The sequence below is a fragment of the Carex rostrata genome, chromosome 2, assembly GCF_964058835.1.
Source record: "Carex rostrata chromosome 2, lpCarRost1.2, whole genome shotgun sequence".
NCBI classification, from domain to species: Eukaryota; Viridiplantae; Streptophyta; class Magnoliopsida; order Poales; family Cyperaceae; genus Carex; species Carex rostrata.
The window spans coordinates 8168591-8189227 of NC_135919.1; the positions used below are offsets into that span (position 1 = coordinate 8168591).

The following is a 20637-nucleotide window of genomic DNA, read 5'->3' on the forward strand; positions in this document are numbered from 1 at the left end:
TTTGACATTTGAGATCTGTTTTTACTGTAGTGGGAATGCGAGAGCCTTTGTTCAGATTGCAGCAGCAGCACCCCTGCCCCACTGCCCCACATGCACGCACGTGCACAGCCACGCAAAGGCATGCGCGAACGGTCAGGTTGCCCATGAAGTGACAACTGACAAGCGTTCAGGTAATCAGGTCAGAGCCTATGCTCTTCCACAGTTCCACCTGTACACTTCACAATTTCCAGATACAAACCAGTACAATAAACGACGCTTTGTTAACTTAAAACAGAGCAATGGAAAAACTGAGAATTAGTATCTTTTCTATTTCATCTAGTGCAGTGTTATAAATAACGGTATGTGCTCGTCGGACGGATAGAGTATCGTCAAGTGATTAATCGAGAATAATCGAAAATAATTGGCCATAATCAGAAAAAAAAAAATTGGCCAATTAATCGAGAAATTCCTTAATCGTTTGATCACAGCCAACAACTAATCCAACAACTAATCGGACGATTAATCAGCCTAAACGGACGTTTTTTACAACACTGATCTAGTGTATTCCTGATAAGGGAATTCCTCTCCGATACCTGATAAGGAAATCTTTTAAAATTCCTAGATCTAGACCGTTCTTTTTAACTCGGCAAGAATCTCAACGCCCAATAACATTGTCCCCTATTGTAGTCCGAATCTCGGTTAAAATTTAATCTCAAACCGTAAAATGAGAATAATCCTCTACAATAAGGATACAAATCCTGATTGAGGTAGTATCAGACAGGCCCAGTATTACATAGTATATGGTTTTGTGTGGTATTGCAATTCTAGGCCCATATTTATGTCGGGCTTTAAAAAATGCTTTGATTCTTATCAGGGCCCATAACACTAGCAATAGTATCTGGGCTTCAAAATTACTTATCACGAAAATGTACCTAAAACAACTAGGTCAAGCAGAACAAAATACAATATAAATATCTAAAAATAATATTATATTTATAGGTCTCTTACCTGTAAGCAGTAAGCATACCTATGTGGACATAAATATATAGTTTTTTTTAATGTCGACATAGCTTAAACTAGTATTGGGCCTCAATTAATTTACCTGGCATTAAACCTGTTTTTCCTATAAATCGAAAACAATCTTTTGTAAAATTACATAGAGATTTTCACACAATTAATCATTTTAATTTTTTTAGTAAATATAATTTCAGTTTTTGAAGATATTTTTTTATTTGTGTCAATAGTTTTTTTTTTTTTGTTTGTAACGTTTCTCAATAGATATATTATCGAAATTTTAAAAAAATTGTTCTTTCAATAAATATTGCCTTCTCAATATGAATTCTGGAAAAAAAACATCTTAGTACATTGATATGATAATATTTTATGCAACGAATATATATATTCAAAAGTTATGTGAATGATATGGATATAACTTGTGTATTATTAATTAATTTTTTTTGCTAATTATTAGTAAATTATTTACAGAATATTTACAGAATAAATTATTTACATGGAAAGATTTTATTAACGCAAAACCGCAATCTAAAATTGTTGAAGTAGAACTCCTGGACAAGTAAATTGCGAAAATAACGGGATAAAATAAATTAATATGCACAATGTTAATAGATTTTCACAACGTAATAAAAAAATTCGTTCTTGTTTTGACTTTTTTTTTAAAGATTTGACAAAATACAAATAATAAATACAAAAAATTATTAATTTATTTTATAAATCTAACTTTTAAGAAATATTATGTAATAATACTATATGAGAAACAAATTTTAAATAAAATAACATATTTTACAAAGAAAACTCTTAAAGAAACAAAATCCTGCGATAATATATAGGGGTGTAAATGGAGCGGATAATGCTAATATCATATCCATATTCGCCTCTCATGAGCGGATACGGATATGGATACGGATACAAATACTAAACGGGTATCAGAATTTAAAATCAAATATGCCTTAAACGGACACGGATACGGATATGGAGCAAATAATCTACGAATACGGATTCGACTATGGATACAAAATGAATAATTCTTGGATAATTGAGTTATACACTTTAAGATACAAAAGAGTGTCTTGTTGTTGTCTTGAAATAATGACTAAAACCAATTTAACAAAAACTAAAAACATATTACATACACGGGCTAAAGTCTTGAATGAAAAGGAATGAAGAGTGAAGAAATGAAGGTAAAAATGAAAGAAAATAACGCTATTGTAGCACCATCACCAGCGAAAAAAGATATTAAATTGGAAACGATATCGTATTATCATTTATCTCACAACAAAGATTGAAATGAATATAGAATAGTTATATAACAACTTTTATCCGGAGCAGTAAAGTTGGAGCTGATTGGGAACAATTTCGGATCCGGATAATTGCAGATATCGATACAGATATTCACTTTCATGAAATTATCCGTATCCGCATCCACCATTATTTCACCATATGTAAAAAAATATCCGTATCTGTTTAATTCGGATTTGGATAATATCCGAATACGGAGCGGATTATCCGTATCTGTTTACACCCGTAATAATATACGAAGGAACATATAAAAGAAATAATTAATGAAAAATAAAATTATTTATATAATAAAATATTTAAATAATATTGTGTTAATAAATCTATGAATTTTATTTCATAAGAGAATGACTGTTTTTCAACTATTTATCTATTATTGGCTCGCTACGTCTATTACGATTCTCCTCCTTTATTATGACTTTGAAATTAAAAGCTTGGCTGTTACTGTCGTTTGTTAATAAATAGATGAGTCAGTGTTTATATTATGACTGAAGAATGAAAATGACTTTCTAGAAAAAAGAGGGACGGCTATTTGTTATAATATATAGATGTCTTACTTGTTAAGAAAAAAGTATCAATGATTGGGGCCGTAGTTGTATATCTTTGACAATTCAGGCTGAAATAAATAGAAAGACACCGAGGGATGCAAAACAATTATATTTCAACACAAAATATGGAACTCAACTTAAATATATATAGCAAAATATTCTTAGGAGTCAATAATATCATAACCGCATGCAATTTTGGAAAATATATGCAGATATTTTGACCCCGGTCTATATCACATATATTTGTCCATTAGTTCAGAATCCGCACAAATATTAAAGAGAATAGATTCTGTAAATTAGCTGCTAGCGTTAGAGAATTCGTTCCACTAAAGTGATTCAAATTTTGTGTTTAGATCCAGACCGTTAGATCTGTTTTGAGATGGGTATTAAACAAGATCTATCCATTCGGACGGTCTGAATCTAAATCTAAAATTTGAGGTACTTCAGGGATCCGGACTCCGAGTTAGATGCCAAAGAAAGATCTTTATTTATTCTTATCATAAAAGTTATCTATACACGGTGTATACGCGGTGTATCCACCGACAAGCAACAAGGCAATGGCGCGTAACCTTCCCCATTTCTATCTCCCTAGGTTGCACTTCTTTTTTCCTACCAATCTTTCCCTTTTCTTCTTCAATTGCTCTTTCCCTTCCCACCGCTCTCAGTTCTTTCGCTAAAGAAAAAAAAACCTACGAGACGTTATGAGCTACTACAACCAGCCTCCTCCCGTCGGTGCTCCTCCTTCTCAAGGTTTCTCTCTTCGCATGCTTACTCAATTCTTTCAAAATTTATAGGAAATTTAACTGTGTTATTGTCTATTATTAGAACTTGATTGCTAGAAAGATTATTATTTTTATGTCGGTTAGGGTTTTCTACAAGTATTCAATTGAGATTTTTTTGACACAAATTGTCATCTTATATGAACCCTAGCTATCTGAGACCCCAATCTTGTTTGATCGAAATATATTACTACCATGATTAGTCTTTGGTTACTTTGCACGAGTTCAATTTTAAAGGAGTTTACTTGGCCTAGGGTTAGGGTTTGCTCAGTACTTAAAATAACAATTAGATTTAATTTCTCTGGATTTTCTTTAAAACATGAAAGTGTGAAGCCCTTTGTTTTTAATTTATTTAGTTTTCATGAAGGTTGATATGTTTTACATATGAAACCTTAATAGTTGAGTGGATAACTACAAGAAATTAATTGCGAGTTTTAGAAAATGCAAAAAGGTGGTCGATTTTATCAAAATTGGACAAATTTGGGATGATTCCTTATACATTGTTGGAGCATATAATTTTTCTCCCTGGCATGAAATCAAAACAAATTAATATTTTTACTACCCAAATGAATCTGTTTTTGAATCCAGCAACTTTCATCACGACGTAAAAGAGTAGAAGACATTAACAATTTTATAAACCTTATTAGAAAAAGTTATAAACTTTTCTTTTTTCAAACTCAAATGATTCGGTTAATGATTCTGCAGTCTATGTACCCTTACCATCCTTAAAATTTGTCGAATTAAATCTGATAGATTTGAGAATTGACTAACAGGATATGGAAAGGATGGCTACCCGCCTTCAGGTTACCCGGCTCAAGGATACGCACAACAGTACCCACAACAGGCTTATCCCGCTCAAGGATACCCTCCACCCTATGCTCAACCGCCACCACGACAGCAAAACAGCGGGCCTTCCTTCATGGAAGGATGGTATGTCCTAGTCTCTCTCTCTCTCTCTCTCTCACACACACACACACACACACACACATTTTGATGCATGCACTCGCTCCATATACCAAAATTCTGAAATTTACTTCTTCCTTTAATGTAATATTTCAGCCTGGCTGCGCTTTGTTGTTGCTGTCTATTGGATGCTTGCTTTTAAGACGAACAAGTTGGATCCACTAATCTCATGCTTCGCTTTTGGTGGAAAGCTTGTTTTTATGAGAAAATAAAATGAACTCACATACATATTATTAGATTACTGATTTTTTTTGTTTCTTTATTTTTTTCATTTGGAATTTTATGTGAATTGGATTGGAGTAAGTAACTTTATTTTAGTTGGTATTGTTTGAGTTGACAAATATAAAATTACCACCTTGAGTAGTTTACATAGTTGAAGGGCTTTTCTGCAGAAGTGAGAATTCTCTATTTCTCTTTACTGAATTTCCAACCCACCACACCGTGGAAGATTCTGTCATTTTTTTTTAAATTTTTTTTTTTTTTTCCAACCACACCACCTTTCTCTCCTTCAACCTGAATTGACCCCTTTTTCCTTTTGTGCTGGAGGACAAACTTGAATTCGTTTGCTTAAACTTTCTTCAAGTGCTGTTATTTTGCGTTGGTTTGTTTCATGTTGTGATCAGGTATTATGGGTAAAGATGTTAACATATCAGTTTTGGCTTCAAGCAGTGCATAAATTTATGGGGCACTGTTTTGATTGTATAGTCCTTGCGGTACATGTAGTCAAAACTGATATGTTAAAATCTTTATCCAGGTATTATTATCATGTGATATTAGTGGTTTAACAAACATAATGGTTAACGGGTCAACATTTTACTGACTTGATTTCTATATATGCGAAGAACTTCAAAATCTAAAATAATTTCATTAGAATAAATTTATACAGTTCAAAAACTCCTTAAAAGTAGCCTTTCTGAAAAACATCCTACCGGGTAGGTATATAATCAATAACTTCAAAATTTTACTAGGCATAATTATATATTTACCCATCAAATCACCAAATTTTGTTATTTACCGTAAAGATCCTTTTCTTTCTCTTCGTTTCTTCTCCCTTTGCCTCACTGTACCTTAACCTCTTATCTCTCTCTCTACCTTCTTCCTGTTTCTCTGTCATGACAATATCAGTTTTAAGGACATGACATAATTAGGGTAAAATTGCATTTGATTTTGCTCAGACAAACTGAATTCTAGGTTCTCAGTTAATATAGTTATATAATCCTTGGTGGCATTTGATTTTGCTTAGATATATATTTGATGAGAACTAACCCGGTAACAGTACTTGATAAAACCTGCTATTGAATGGTACATACCCTGTTCAACTCATAATGGGCTTATTATAGTTTTATGTGTTCTGATCGATATTTTTATGACTGATACTTTATTAATAGTGGACTGAAGCTGAACAATAGAAACCATACAGACAACAAAGATTATATGGAAGATTATATTTAACAATAATATAACCAGATATTCAACAAGATTAAATTAAATCAACAAAGAGCCAGATTAGTATGGGTCATATATAGTTGATCATTTCTTTTTGCTTTTTTATATGTTATCAATCTGTTTTCTAGGTTATTATCATACACAAATGATTGGTCAATATAATTATGATCCGAGTTCACTGCATAAAGGCTGGTTAAGCCTACGAGTGAGGAATAAGTATCTACCAATGTTTTTAAATGTGGTTTCCATGCAATACGAGGAAGACCACCGCATATCCAGATTTTCATGCAGATTTATATACACGGATTTTAAAATGAGAATTATATACACACACAAACAAGTATGTGGTAATATACGGTAGTAATATGTGGCCACATACGCGGAACCGCATATATTAACCGTATACAGATTACAATCGAATACGCATATGCGATTGCATAGACCGCATTTTATTACACTGGTATCTACCATTGATTGCTTTCATTTTTCTTTCTCCTTGTCATCAATTTCTTAGGAATTGATATTTCTCCGTTGGTTCTGAAATTTTAGATTCGAGTGTTTTATTTTTTGTGAGAGAGTAGGCAAACTGCCAAACTAGTATATATATTCGAGTGTTACTAATATCGTGTAAGGTCTTTACTTGATTGTTCTTCCATGCAACTTCAGTGTGAGAGACCTAGAGAAGAGAGAGATTGAAAGCATAGTGACAAACAAATAGTTCGGGTTCTATTCAGCGGGGTTAAAAATTTGTGATTTAGATATAATTCAGATATAATTCAAGAATTATTCGGTACAACAAGAAAGCAAACCAAAAAAAATAAAAAAGTTTTAAAAAAAAATTAAAAAATTTCGCCTTTTTCTCGTGATTAATTTGTGACTCACGTATTATACTTTTTTTTTGCATTTTATTCGGAGTTCGGTTCGAAAACGTCAAAAAAAACAAATAAAACGCGAATTTATCGCGTGTATCGTTACTATGGCCAGGGGCCCAGGGCAGAATAGTCTCTTTAGACAAAATAGTGAACATTCACATGATCACATCTGATAAATAAGTACGATCTAATTAATAATTAATAGAGCAACTGGAGAAAATTAAAACAGAAGCGAGTATAGATGATAAAAAACAAAATTTGATGATTTAACGAGTACATTTTAATGTTGAAAGGTTTAATCTATATAATTGTTACTACTTATAGACACTTGTCGACTACACAAAAGCTATCATTCCTAGCAATTACAAACGAGATATCAAGATTTGAGCAAATAATTGGGTACGTTTATTTTTTATTATGCATATATATATATATATATATATATATATATATAAGAAAATATATATTATTTGAACTAAAAAAATTAAAATTGTAGAATTTATTAGCGGTAAGGTTTTAAATGACTTTATAATGAATTGCTGATTAAATTGTAAAATGACTCAAATTTGATACACTATATCTAAATAATCGAAAAAAGATCTACAACTTTATTTTTAATTTGAATAATATTTTCAAATATAAGTAGCATAAGAGTTGGATGTACAATAAAAATTGGATACACACTAAAAATAACCATGAATTAATATATGAGTTCAAATTCATCAAGAGAGGTTGTAAGCTTAATCTCAAGAACTGTTTGTTGGATCATAGAATCTAATGTTGGGGTAACGCTTAACATGTAATATAGTTATTAATTTTATAGTATCATATAATTGATTGATTAAAGTGATCAATCCAGATTAAGAATCATTTGACAATATATGTATTTATTTGGGTGTGGCCCGTAAATATATTGACAAAAAAATATGCAACTAATTATGGAAGTTGCAAAATGCAAACATCAGAAGATATGACAAATTTAAGCAATCTAATATTAGATTGACTGTTATATCTTATTTAAGACGGATTGGTCCTCAAGATAAAAGGTATCAAATCAAATCGAATTCAGATTTATACCTTTGTTTTATTTCTCAATCTAAGAGAGAGAGATAGAAAGAGAGAGGGAGGGAGGGAGAGAGAGTTCTTGAGGAAACAAGAAAAACTCTCGATTGGCAACCTTAGAGTCTTGAAAGGCCTACTCCTGCACATATGAAGAAAGACTTCGTGTCTCGAGCTCACAAGAACATTGGAGGACTTTCTTAGGATTAAGAAGGTTTCAACATAGTAACATCCATGGATTTAGCTAGCATTGCTACATGCCTAAACAACATTCCTATGTTGAATAGTTTCAACTTTCAACTTCAAATCGTGGCAGGAGGACTTGATGATAGTTCTCGGTGTCATGGATCTGAATTGTGCATTAAGAGTTGTTGCTCCCACTATTAATAACAAGGGGAGTGCTATTCTAAGCGCAAAAATTATATTATTAAGAGCTAGGAGCGCAAAAATTATATTATTGAGAGCTAGGAGAATTTTTTCTCAGTTAGATCAATTTTGCCCTTAATAAATTCTTCTTCCAATCTTTATTTTAAATTAAGTAACTATTAATAAAGAAAAATATTTGAGGCATCACAATGCACATCAGATCTTGTATATTTATGGAAATCATAAATAAGTAATGCAATTATTTTCATTCTACCCACATGAACGTGATTAAATTATAAACTAATTAAATTACTTTATCTTTAAGATTAATACATTAGCATTAAAATATAATAAACCAGGGGTGCAAAATTGCAGACATATCAGTTAATATCTGTTTTTATCTGGATATGTATTTGAATTTTTTTGAATCTGGATATTCCGATAAGCGTAATTTGTAGATAAGATATGGATACGAGTGCAAATATGAATATGGTTTTGGTTTGCGAAGTAGATACGATAATAATTATCTATATCCATATTTTTTTTTAACTTTTCAGATATTCATTTGTGCAAATTTGGTACGGATGCAAATAATGATATGTATCCATATATTTTTTGGTCTTTTTGTTTTAGAATTATATATGTTTAGAGAGAAATATTTATTTCTGTAAGTATCTATTAATTAAAAATTTACTTATGTTGGCTATTAAGTTTTGTGAACGAGATATTTATTTTATAATAAGATAATAAGTTTAACATTGAAAAAAAATATTATTTTGTTCGTTTAATATTTGATTTGTATCTGTATCTATTTAGTATTCAATATGTAACTGTATTTGTATTCAAAAAATAAAAACAGATATAGATATAATTTTATCACTATCCAATCCACATCGAATACATTTGCACCCGTACAATAAATGATATCCACAAAATGAAATTATCTATCGTAACTAACAAATAGAATACTTAGAGAATTATGTAAGGATTATGAACTTTTAAAGATTAGTCAATAACTCTTCTATGGAAAAGGTTCCAAAATGTAACATGTTATATATATTTTCGTAATTTTAATTGCACATATTGAAACTAATCAAATTTGACCATCTTTTTTTTACTCAAATAATTTGCCTTAGATCAAATAGATAAGAATTTGTTTTAGCATTTATTCAAATTTGTACATGTATAATTGTGTTTCTTATTCCGCTTTATTCAAATTTGTACATGTATAATTGTGTTTCTTATTCCGCTCTATTAGATAGGAATTAATAAATAATAACATGAATTATTTAAAAAAGAAAAAAAAAGTTTCATACCGTGTAAGCATTAATTCCCCTTCCATAAGTGATTGTAGAAATTAATTAGAACCAGAATAAGAAAGTATTTAATAAGGGGCAAAATTGTATTAAAAACAAAAAAAATTCTCTGAGCACTCAAAAAGTAGAATTCATGCTCTCAAAATAGCACTCCCCTAATAACAATAGTACATCTGATGAGAAAAGAGAGAAAGAAAAGTGGGAACAATCAAATTGCATGTGTCTTATGATAATGAAAAAGTCCATACCAGGGCAGCGAGTCAAAGGCCTAAATTGTTGAGAACACTAAAAAAAAACCCTAGCCGAATTATTGAGCCGCCTTTGCTAGAAGAAAGAAGAAAATCCTAGCCGCCTTTGCCATCTCCTTTCTTCCATCTCGTGCCGCAAGCCTCCTCAGTTTTGTCTATCTCCTTCCTCCCATCTCTCCCGCCAGTAAGCCTCCTTAGCTGGGATCCGCACTAACAACCCTCTCCTCTTCCTCCTCTTCTTCTCTGCCTTGTCCATTACGTCGTCCGCCCTCTTCTACTCTCGTCCATCCCGTTTTCTCTTCAAAAAATCCTAGCTGCTAGCAAGCGCTACTCGTTCTTGCCCCCTACCCCAACACCTATTAGTCGGGAAAAGAGAAAGTTGACGATAATAGCCCTAGTCGTCATCTCTCTTGTCTATCGGCACCTTCTATTTCTTCACCATCATTGGGAGAACTAAGGACAGTTGGCGGTAATAGCCCTAGTCGTCGGCTCTCCTCTCTCTTTGCACTCCTACCACCGCGGCACCCTGCCTTCTCTGCCCGTAACCCAAATAGAAAAAAAGAAGGAAAAAAAAAGATGTCTCCTTTCCTTTGGTTGCTAGCCAGCCAATACTGAAGGTTATCGGTGTCTACCACTAAAGGATATGATTTATTTCTTTTGTTGTTTTAGTTGTTTGTGTTGTTAGATGTGATGTTTAGATGTGGATGTTTTTTTTAGATGTTGATGTAGTTTGAAAGGTTATCGGTGTCTACCACTAAAGGATATGATTTATTTCTTTTGTTGTTTTAGTTGTTTGTGTTGTTAGATGTGATGTTTAGATGTGGATGTTTTTTTAGATGTTGATGTAGTTTGAATGATGTTTTGGATGTAGAACGATGGATGTATTTTATGTTTTAATTAATAAAAATTATACTTGACAGCCACTGTCAAGATTTCAAAAAAAGAAGAAGTCCATACCAGAGGCATTTCAGGATGCCATTTCGGATAAGATTGAAACCGCTAAAGAATTTTTAGAGGACATTGAGAAAAAGTTTGTTAGAAATGAAAAGTCTGAAATTAATACACTTCTAGCAAATCTCATTTCAATGAAATATAAAGGAGAAGAAAATATTAAAGAGTATATCATGAAGATGTCTAATGTTGCTTCAAAGCTAAGTGCACTCAAACTTGATATCTTTGGAGATCTCTTAGTGCACTTGGCCTTGATCTCCCTTCCAGCACACTTTGAACAATTTAAGGCGAGCTATAATTGTCAGAAAGAGACTTGGTCTCTAAATGAGCTCATCTCACATTGTGTACAAGACGAGGAAAGATTGAAGCAGGTTCAGACAGAAAGTGGTCATGTTGATTCCACCTCCAAGAATATCAGTATATCACTACTAAGAAGAGGAAGAGATCTACAACACCAATGGATAATAGAGAAGTTGCAGAGAACACCCAAAAGAAATCGAACAAGGGCAAGAAAAACACAGATGTGAAAGGTACTGGTTGCTTCTTTTGTGGTGCGATAGGACACATGAAGAAACATTGTCAAAATTATCATGCATGGCGTGTCAAGAAAGGTATGTTTCTCAGCTTAGTTTGTTTGCAGGTTAATTTTAATTGGGGGAATTTCATGTATCCCCCTCAAAAACTTCAATATTACATATTTCCCCCTCAAAAGTTTGTAATTACATATTTCCCCCTCAAAATTACAAAAACTCACATATTTACCCAGAATTAATTTTACAAAACATTAAATATAGTATTTCAGACTCTATAGACCATTATACCCTTATTTCTTCCATTTCTCATTCTCACCATGATCCTTTCTCTTTATAAGATCCAGGTGCACAATCTTGTTGAGGTTTGCCAATGAAGATGGTATCCTCTCTTTTAATGATTTGCTTAGCTGTAATTTCATAATAATCGAATGATTTTGTATTTCGTGTTTCGTCTCAGTATTAGTTTCTTTCTACTTCCCCTGCAAGAATTTTTACTTTTTCTGTAGGGTCAAATGTACCCAATTTGTATTTTAGACTTCGTACCAAGAATTTGATACTTTTAAACATTAATTAATGCAAACTACTATTGGCTTGCATAGTTGCATCTCACGGTGGTATATAATATATAAGCAATTCTCTAATAAGGATGTGAAATTGTTGGCACTAAGGTCCAATTTCTCGAGCTCCTACAATTGGCCCAGCTTTAAATGTTGGCTTCCAGTAAATGAGCCTTCACATATTCAAGTATTGCAAGATTCTTTAGAAAATAAATATTCGGTCCCAGCTTTGCCTGGTAAGCCTGTTGTTGCTCAAATTAAGAACCTCCCATTCACACAAATTAGATCAAGGCAAGTCAGGCAAAGAACCCTTTAATCCACACCCACTAAGGCTAAGTTCTCTGAGAGATCCAAATTCAGTGACTACTTGTGATAAAGGGCTATTGAGAAGGATGTTGAAGAGGTTTATGGAAATGACACTTAAGTTTTTGCATTTGATCCTGTGCCAGTACCGGGGAGGGATTTCAGAGTTGAACCAGGATGAGAGGAAATTTTTGGCTTGAGAAAAAGTGGATCGGAGATAACAGAGTTTAGACATATCAGATACCTTTGTATTCACCAGTTCGACAGGGGAGATCAAGATAAAGAGCGCTATGGCCAAAGAGAGGATGGTGCAAGCTGTGGACATTTTGGCAGGAGGGTTGAGCATTTGGCGGGCACAACAACGGAGAGAATGAATCATGGTGAGAATGAGAAATGGCTAAAATAAGGGTATAATGGTCTATAAAGTCTCAAATATTTTATTTAATTATTTTTAGAAATATTTAATATATTGTAAAATTAATTATGGGTAAATATGTGAGTTTTTGTAATTTTGAGGGGGAAATATGTAATTACAAACTTTTGAGGGGGAAATACATAAGGCAAATTCTGGAATGGATCAAAAATATTTTGGACCGTCCATATAGTCACGATCGAATGGTCCAGATATTTTGTTAGAGCCAAAACTCTCTGTTAAATTTAACAGAAAGTTTTTTCGGAAGGGTAAAATAGGGATAAAAGTATAACAGCGAACCCCATATTCTCTCTCTCGAAAATATTTCACCTCCGTCTCATTCCCAAGCGCGGCGGCTACTTCCACCGGAAAATTCCTCCACAGCTCCACCAGCGCCTCGCTGCTCCGTTAAGGGCCTTCAGAAGAAGCGAAATCTCCGTTGTATTATATTGTACTAGTGCGGGTTTACATACATGCATTAAAAAATTGGTCAAAGGAAAGGCGAGCAAAGGCTGCCAGGAGTATTTCTTCAACTCTGGTCTTAGTCGTGAGGTCAAATGATGCACCAAGGTGTATATATATTCTTGTATCAGATATTTTCGTAGTTGATCAACAATTAACCCTCAACTTTTGAAATGAATAGAACCTTGCCCAATTATCCTGCCTTAATCCTTTTCTTTTGCAATAAGATTGAATTTAAATCAAGTTGGCCTCAATCACTCAATGCATCCTCAATTGTACAATTTTTAGTACACAGCAAAGCCGAGAAATAAAATTAAATCTGACATTGTAATACTTGTTGGTGCTAACAATTCACTTTTATCTTTTTTTTGGTAAGGTTGGTTTACTGGCTATCAAACACGGCAGTTCTAAGGGTAATCATAGGCCAAACAATGAAACAGTCGGACATAATTGCACATTGAAGAAGAAAACATCAGCACTTTGGGAATCCATTACATGAAGAGAGGGGAGCTGCTTTTCAATGAGGAGCTGGAGCATTGATGCGGGCCCCACCACAATTCTGTCAGCTCTCGGCAAGACTGAATCCAAGATCTTCTCTCGAACATTGAAGTCTATTTGGTGGAAGGTATGTGGGCCGATGGTTTCGAGAAATTGTACTTGATTTTTGGCAAAGGACCTACCTACGGGATGAGTTTTAATTAGCTGCTTCATTTTCAGGTCCTTTGACAGAATGAAATTATGTGGTCTGATAAATATGGGACTCGTACTAGGTTATACTAATCTTTTGTCCAAATAGCTCAAGTTATTAGCTATGTAATTGCCCAATGAGGTTGCATCTAGGGGTAGTTGGTTACTTGTCAAATAGCACGAAATTGGAACAAATTTTGTCTAATCAAGGCTAAATTTCGATTTTGAAAAATGGAAATGTCATTGTGCTAAACTGGATCTCAAATTATGCATATTTTGATTTGCAGAAATCAAGTTTTATGGCACAATGAATGGTTAAAGGGCTTAATCTTTTGTAGTTAAATAAACTATACCAGTTAGGTCTAGTATCAGCAGTTTTATAGTGCTGACAATACACTTATTAATTTAACCACTTGTAATCACTTGCTAATGTTGTAATGCAACAATACATTTCATACAAAAGAATGCAGTGTGGAAATGTTATAACAATACAAAACTTGGAATAACACATGCAAAACAGTATACTGACAGCAAAAGTTAACATGTGTAATTTTTTGTGGATTAGACATTCACACTGCACATGCAATCAACAAAAAGGCACCGAAGGAAGGAAGGTGTCTTCTAACGAAAGAATATATGGAAAGGTAACGATTGTTGGGGACTAGCAACAGGCCAACCTCTCAGTTGATATATGGTAAAGGGCCTTCAAAGATGCCTCTGAAAAGCTGTGTCCCGTTAAGAGCATGCAACCATGAGTGTGGTTGTTTCCCTGTGCTAGGATGACTAGTAATTAAGCCTAGTTTGTTCAGTTATTACTGGTATGTTTCTGGGTGATACCAGTTTATTCTAAATCAAATGATGCTAAGTGAGTGTTGAGTTTTGTATATATATATATATTTTTTAAATTAAGATGATATGACTTGAGGAAGTCTAAAAATAAATACCCAAAGTGTCAAATATTAAATGGCTGGCACTTATTTTGGGTGACTTGAATGAACGAAAAATTATATTCTGGCCCGCTTTACTTGTCTTAGTGAACAGGATGGTATAGGTCGATTGAACTCTTATTTATCTTCTGTTTTATTTTTTTATTATTTTTTTTGTTGTTGTGTGTGTTTTTCCTTGTCTTCTTTGGTGCTTAGTTGCACATTACAGGGTAAATTGGCAGTAAATTGGGTTAAATTTGAAGCATGACTGAGAGAAAATTACATAATTTAGGGTTTGTTTAGGAATTGTGCTGAATGGAAGCATAGTTGTATTACTGAGGGTTAATTAAGGTCTAATTCTGCTTGGTTTGGGGACCATTCGGTTGAAACCATTATTCAACTGTACATGTCAAGTTCAGTATCATTTATGTCAGACTACCCTTCTAATCTTACTTATATTAATCTAATTGGTTATACGTAATCTAGAGATATATAATAACGTAAGTGTGTGCTTGTAAATACCAAAAGTTATAGGAGTTTGTGCAAATATGAACAATTGCTAGGTGTACTTTTTATTTCAATTTGAAAATTAGAATTTTTAGACTAATACAAGTTCAAATCACTTGTCACGTCATATTTCTATGATTGTAGCTAATTCAAATGACTTTTATGGTATTAGAGATTCTTTGTTTTGTATACCTATTGTTCATCATGACTGTGGGAGCCTCGCGACCAACTATTGCCAGTAGAAAGGACAGTCGGTCATCCTTTAAAGAATTCGGCAGTTATTTGTTCATTATCCCGCCAAATTAGGCGGTTATGAAAAAATTATCTCTGGATGAGTATGCGTCATCTTCTCTGGATGCAATGGGAGAACAAATAATTTGACAAGTACAAATTTTAACAGAGCATTTTTAGCTTTAAGCAGTGTGTTAAATATATTGGACGCTGTATAAATTAAATAGGTCGCGCACTGCATCAAATAAAACAGCTCTGCTAATAAAGACACTTTAAATAAACACATCAGGACCATTCATTCCCTATCGGATGGTTTGGGGCTTGATATTTAGTATTTATTTGTTGTATGTACAGAAAATGATGTAAAAAAATTCAAAAAAATATTTAAAAAATATTTACATCTTTTATGACCAAATTTTGCTTATAATTATCAATTTTATAAACTTTCGTCATTATTTGCCTCTTCAAATTGAACAAATATTTGTGAACCGTTCATTTTCACATGAACAATAGACAGTTGATATGTAGTGAAATGATTCCAAATTTGTTTTGAAATGATCAAGGGAAAACAATGAACATAACCAACATAAAAATTATGAAGTTTGATTGTGTCTGAGTTTCGATCCAATGTGAAGTGTGTATGGCCCTTCGATCTTTCAATATTCCGTCGGCTTGATGGATGGGTAAATAATAATAAAATTTCATCAAACTTCGCTGCAGGAAAATAAATTCAGCGCTCTTTAATTTCAACGGTCCCGATCGACCAACATATGACGTGTTTATGTGCACCTTCATTAACTCACAAAGCAAGAGTTTATGAAACATAGAACATAAACTCTTGCTTTGTGAGTTAATGAAGGCGCATGTAAACATGTCATCTGTTGGTCGATCGGGACCGTTGAAATTAAAGAGCGCTGAATTTATTTTCCTGCAGCGAAGTTTGATGAAATTTTATTATTATTTACCCATCCATCAAGCCGACGGAATATTGAAAGATCGAAGGGCCATACACACTTCAAATCTGAACCGTTTGATAAATGATGTGTTGTTCTAATTACTAATGGACACCTCCAATTTAATAACACGGTGTCACAGACTAGAGGGACCCACTTTTCTATACCAATTTTGTTTTCTCATCCCTGAGGATACGCACTCCTCTGTTAAACCGTCTCTTCTCCTTTTTTTTTTCTTCTTTTTTTCTCTGAACTCATAGAGGTCCGGATGGTCCTTTGGTTCGATGATTTCCTGACCATTCGATCTAAATTAAGATGCGTGCGCTGTACTTCAATATCCTCGTTTGAATGCTCAATTTTCGTGCGCACATATCTTAATACATATGGGACGGTGCTGAATCTTATTGGACTCAAAAGCTCCGTTTGAATCCTCAATATTTCCTCCTCTCAAAAACTCTTTAAGCGAGAAGAAACTCGATGTCGTAAACGCGCAAACCCGATCATCGAAGGGCAAAGGCGATCGGCGAGACCGAGGTCAAAAAGGCGAGCAGGAAGGCGAGGCTGCAATTACCCGTAGATTGGATTGCACGATTTCTGAAGATCAGGAAATACACTGAGCGCGTCGATGCTGCCTGTCTATCTCGCTCTTGTTCTCGAGTATCTTGCTGCTGAGGTAGTTTGTTTTTACCAATTCGTGCTTAATTTTAAGATATCTATTTTATTTGAGGCTGATTTTTTTGAGAAACTGGGTCGTGGCAAAAATGTCTGAAATTGGGGCTCTTTACACACCCAAATCAAACGGTTTGAAGCCTTCAATTTGTGGCACCTAGGAAGAATTTTACAAATCTCAGTCGTTTTAGGTTTTAAATGTGGTCTTAATTCATGCAATTTGTGTCAGTGTTTTTAAAAAAAATGTCGAATTACAAGCTAGCTGAACAAATAGTTGCCTTCAATTTAAAGAAATAACTGTGAAGGATCACTGGACATGGTGTATTGAGTATGCAACTGAGAATTGAGAAAATGCAATTTAAAATTCCAATCTATGTATCTTTTTCTAGAGTTGTAGTGAACTTAAACATGAGTACACCAGTTAAGTTTATTTGGATTTGAACTTGGTGAAGGCTAACATTGCAACATATTTGTGGTGTGAAGTTATTGCAAAGAAATAAAGGTCTATATCTTTTTGTAATTATTCCTGTGAAAGAAAGTTGAAAATTATGATGTGATTACATAAGCCAACATTGTTATTCCTTGTTTTGTGGAGTGATTGTGAGAAGTTGGCTTGTTGGATAATATCGAGGGACTTGTGATGATGTTAGTGTTAGAAGGGCAAAAATGGGCATAGATAAGTGGAGATTGTATGAGGGAATGATTTTGTTGTCTTCGGGGACAAGCAATTTTGTTTTAATATCTTTCTTTTAGGAGGGAAGGGGTTTGATAGAAAAGCTGGACAGTTGTCAGACTCAAAGCAGTGAGGGATCCCATTCTTTACATTTTATACATCCCTTCAAGTCTTGTAGGAGGCAACTTTGGATCAGAAGGGTTCTTCTAAAAATAGTGATAACTAAGTTATGTTTCTTTGTGAAATTATTTCAGAATAATAAGTTAAGAGGAAAGTACTTGGTACAAGGCAAATGACTTGAAGGAATGTGTATTTGCATTGCATTGTTGTGTAGCTAATTGTAGGTTTTGGTACCTGGCACTGGGGAGTTCGATTCACTCAAAAGGTATAATTTGGGAATTGTTGGCAGTCTCTCGTTTGTTTGATTTGTTGGTAGATGTACACAAGCCTCTGATTGAGAAGATCAGTTTCTTGGAGGTGTGTATAGTGAACCAAAATTGCATTATGTTGTTACCATTTGTTGAAAAAACAGTAAATTTAGACACAAATTGCATTATGTTGTTGGCTTTTTTTGAAAGATGAAATTTGGGCATACATAATTGCATTATGTCAAAATAATTTACACTACTTGATAAAGTTGATAGGTGTATTTTATGATCTCAAGTCTCAATTTCTTGATCCATGCATGACCAGACCATGTAGGCTCCATGGATAACTCATAGGCCATCATAACAACATATCAGCATACCTGTACCAGTGTTCAACACAAACAAAACCAAATGAGACCTATATCGGTACAGCATATGCCTAAAACAACCCTCAATACCAAATCAGCAAAAAAATTCTGATTCTAGGTTGAATTAAGCCAAGCCATTGCAAATGCATGTATATAACATTCCCATGTACATCCCAGAACAAGATTTCCAGAACTGGATATATATTAGGTTGCAATAGATGACCATATATAAGCAATATCCAATTACTTCTCGCCATTTATGGTTGGCTTATTTTCTATATCCATTGACTATTTTGTTTTTGTTTTATAGCTTGATCTAAACCTTGAGAGATTAAGAATGGCAGTTGAGGATCTACTAGGGAAGTTAGCCAAAATATTTTTAAAGCCCAAGTCCCAGATTAATGCTTAACGGGTTTATTAATGGGTTTGTTTTGGTACTAGACTGGTACTGGAAAAGCTCAGTGTTGGTTTGATAGGCGTGACTTTACCTGTATAAGATAGTAGTTGGTGTTGTAATATTAATTTGCTTGTACGCAGTTTTTATCTTAATATATTTGAAATTGCTCTTTAGAGTGTAAAGGACAATTCAGAGCATGCATAAAACTGAGCAAACTGAGTACACTTCATCTCTATTGGTTGTATTGTTACATAGTGTAAAGGACAGCTCTTGCCAATTTTTCAATAGAGAGTAGAGAGAGATGAATGGAGACAAACAAAATTTTCAAACAGTCGTGGACTTGTACAAGCAGTGGTGCGCAATTTCCGTTTGTTAAATCAAATGCCTACGGGCTTTCACCAAAAAGCCAGAAATTGACATGTAACCACACAAATAGCTGGAAACAAGATATATGAGGCACTTCAAGAGTGTGAATTTGGGATTGTAATATTAATTTTCTTGTACTCAGTTTTATCATAATATATTTGAAATTGCTCTTTAAAGTGTAAATGACAGTTTAGAGCATGCATAAAACTGGATAAATTGAGTACACTTCAGTTACATAGTGTGAAGGACAACTTCTGCCAATTTTTTTTAGAGAGAGAGATAAATGGAGTCAAACAAACTTTTCAAACAATCTTGAACTTGTAAAAACAGTAAAAATAGCCAAGCAAATTTACAGTGCAATACAGGATTTAACAGTAATATAAAATAACTTAAGTATAAAGAAATTCGTCAAAACAACGATCACATTTGTAAAAAATATGACAATCATTTATACTCTTCTAGACTAAGTACCGTATCCCAAAAGTCTTTTTGGACCTCCTCCAGTGTATTTTTCTCATTATCGAGGACTGACTGAGCATCGGCCCAAAAGAGACTTGTTAAATGACCGTCTTTTGCATCATATTTGAAAAAAAAAATCTGGATCTGCTTTCTTCCTCTCCTCGAAGTACTTTAATGCTGATTCCGCATCATTTGCAAGCATCTCAGACCGCTCTCGCTCAGAGATAAAGTTATACAAATTCTTCATCTAATAACCACAATGTTCATAACCACCACTTCTCCATTCTGTGTAATCTAATATTTGGCAGTTCCGAATACCTGAGTCTTCAAAAGCGCCTATCTCAAACTTCTGTGCTTCATTAATAGAACAATGGGATGCCAGGAAAGGAGTAGTATCGCTAGCTGCTAGATTGTGGTTGTGATCATCTATGTAATTTTTAACCCACCACCTACCGGTTTTTGGATCAAGTTTAATGCATAGCTCGACGGGGCAGCCACAACGAGAGAGCGCCCAGGCAGGTCTTTCCTGGTCCGGCTTATCCAAATACTTACTCTCTCGAAAACTAGATCTGCTGCAGTAAAACCGACGGAATATAATGGTGCCATTCGTTGGATCTTTTCTAATTATGCTCTTCCTTATGCTGAACCCTCTTTTTTGCGTAATCATTGTAAAAATCGTAAGCTTCTTCTTGGCTTGAGAAAGTCATACTTACAATTTTTTCATACTCGATCAATGATTCCACGTTAACTTTGTTAGCCTACAAAATTTGTGAAATGAAACCATCATTAGAAAGAGTATTTGTCTATACCTCGTGGATCCATGGATGTATGGTCATTACTAAATGTCAATTCCTCCATAAATAAGCTAGGGTATAAACAGACTTCTATAAACTATTGTGTAAATAAATGTACTGGTACAACAGTTG

The 20637-nt window shown here is 33.8% G+C and overlaps 1 protein-coding gene across 1 annotated transcript; it reads left to right on the top strand.

Moving 5' to 3' along the window:
• Positions 1 to 3429: 3429 nt before the first annotated feature.
• On the top strand, positions 3430 to 4952 carry LOC144572700 (protein CYSTEINE-RICH TRANSMEMBRANE MODULE 13-like). Its single transcript, XM_078322364.1, has 3 exons — positions 3430 to 3590; positions 4393 to 4549; positions 4679 to 4952. Exons 1-3 carry the CDS (start codon positions 3542 to 3544, stop codon positions 4722 to 4724), a joined length of 252 nt encoding a protein of 83 aa, XP_078178490.1. The 5' UTR covers positions 3430 to 3541; the 3' UTR covers positions 4725 to 4952.
• Positions 4953 to 20637: the final 15685 nt, after the last annotated feature.

What these genes read in the sequence shown, in the direction of transcription:
- LOC144572700 (XM_078322364.1), top strand. Translation starts at nt 3,542, where the DNA reads ATGAGCTACTACAACCAGCCTCCTCCCGTCGGTGCTCCTCCTTCTCAA. An exon ending in CGGTGCTCCTCCTTCTCAAG is followed by an intron (nt 3,591 to 4,392) that starts GTTTCTCTCTTC and finishes ATTGACTAACAG; the next exon opens with GATATGGAAAGGATGGCTAC. An exon ending in CCTTCCTTCATGGAAGGATG is followed by an intron (nt 4,550 to 4,678) that starts GTATGTCCTAGT and finishes GTAATATTTCAG; the next exon opens with CCTGGCTGCGCTTTGTTGTT.